This window comes from Eimeria mitis, genomic scaffold (genome assembly GCF_000499745.2).
Source record: "Eimeria mitis Houghton genomic scaffold, Emh_scaff426, whole genome shotgun sequence".
Lineage (NCBI taxonomy): Eukaryota > Apicomplexa > Conoidasida > Eucoccidiorida > Eimeriidae > Eimeria > Eimeria mitis.
The window spans coordinates 2,271-2,621 of NW_013572582.1; the positions used below are offsets into that span (position 1 = coordinate 2,271).

Here is a 351-nt window from a genome sequence, read left to right on the forward strand (position 1 = left end):
TGCATTCGACTTGTGGTTCCGCCAAGTCAGTTTAGGGTTAAGGGTTTAGGGTTTGGGGGCTTGGGGCTGATAATTAGGAGGCGCGTGTAGGTGGATATTGTTTTTGGGGCTGCATTTATGCAAGTGTGCAAGCACTGGGCGGTTGTTGTCGTGTTTACTGGGACAAGAAGGTGCAGTAATACAAACGACAATACCCTAGATCCTAAGACAAAGCGTAATGGATTTGATGGGCAGGAACGGGGGCAGGTGGTGTTGCAGTGAGGGGAGATTATGTCGGCTGTTATTTGTGTACTTGTGACGCAGGCGGGTACTCCTACATTGCGAGTCGTTTCTGTTAGCTTCGACAGCTTT

General features: G+C 49.3%; 1 protein-coding gene across 1 annotated transcript in view; it reads left to right on the forward strand.

Moving 5' to 3' along the window:
- EMH_0011820 (uncharacterized protein) overlaps positions 1-351 on the forward strand; it is a gene marked incomplete at both ends in the record, with an annotated part of 5,079 nt that overhangs the window by 2,044 nt on the left and 2,684 nt on the right. Inside the window, one exon of the mRNA XM_013499380.1 lies at positions 1-25. Within this exon, the coding sequence (XP_013354834.1) occupies positions 1-25 (25 nt within the window). The remainder of the gene's footprint in view (positions 26-351) is intronic.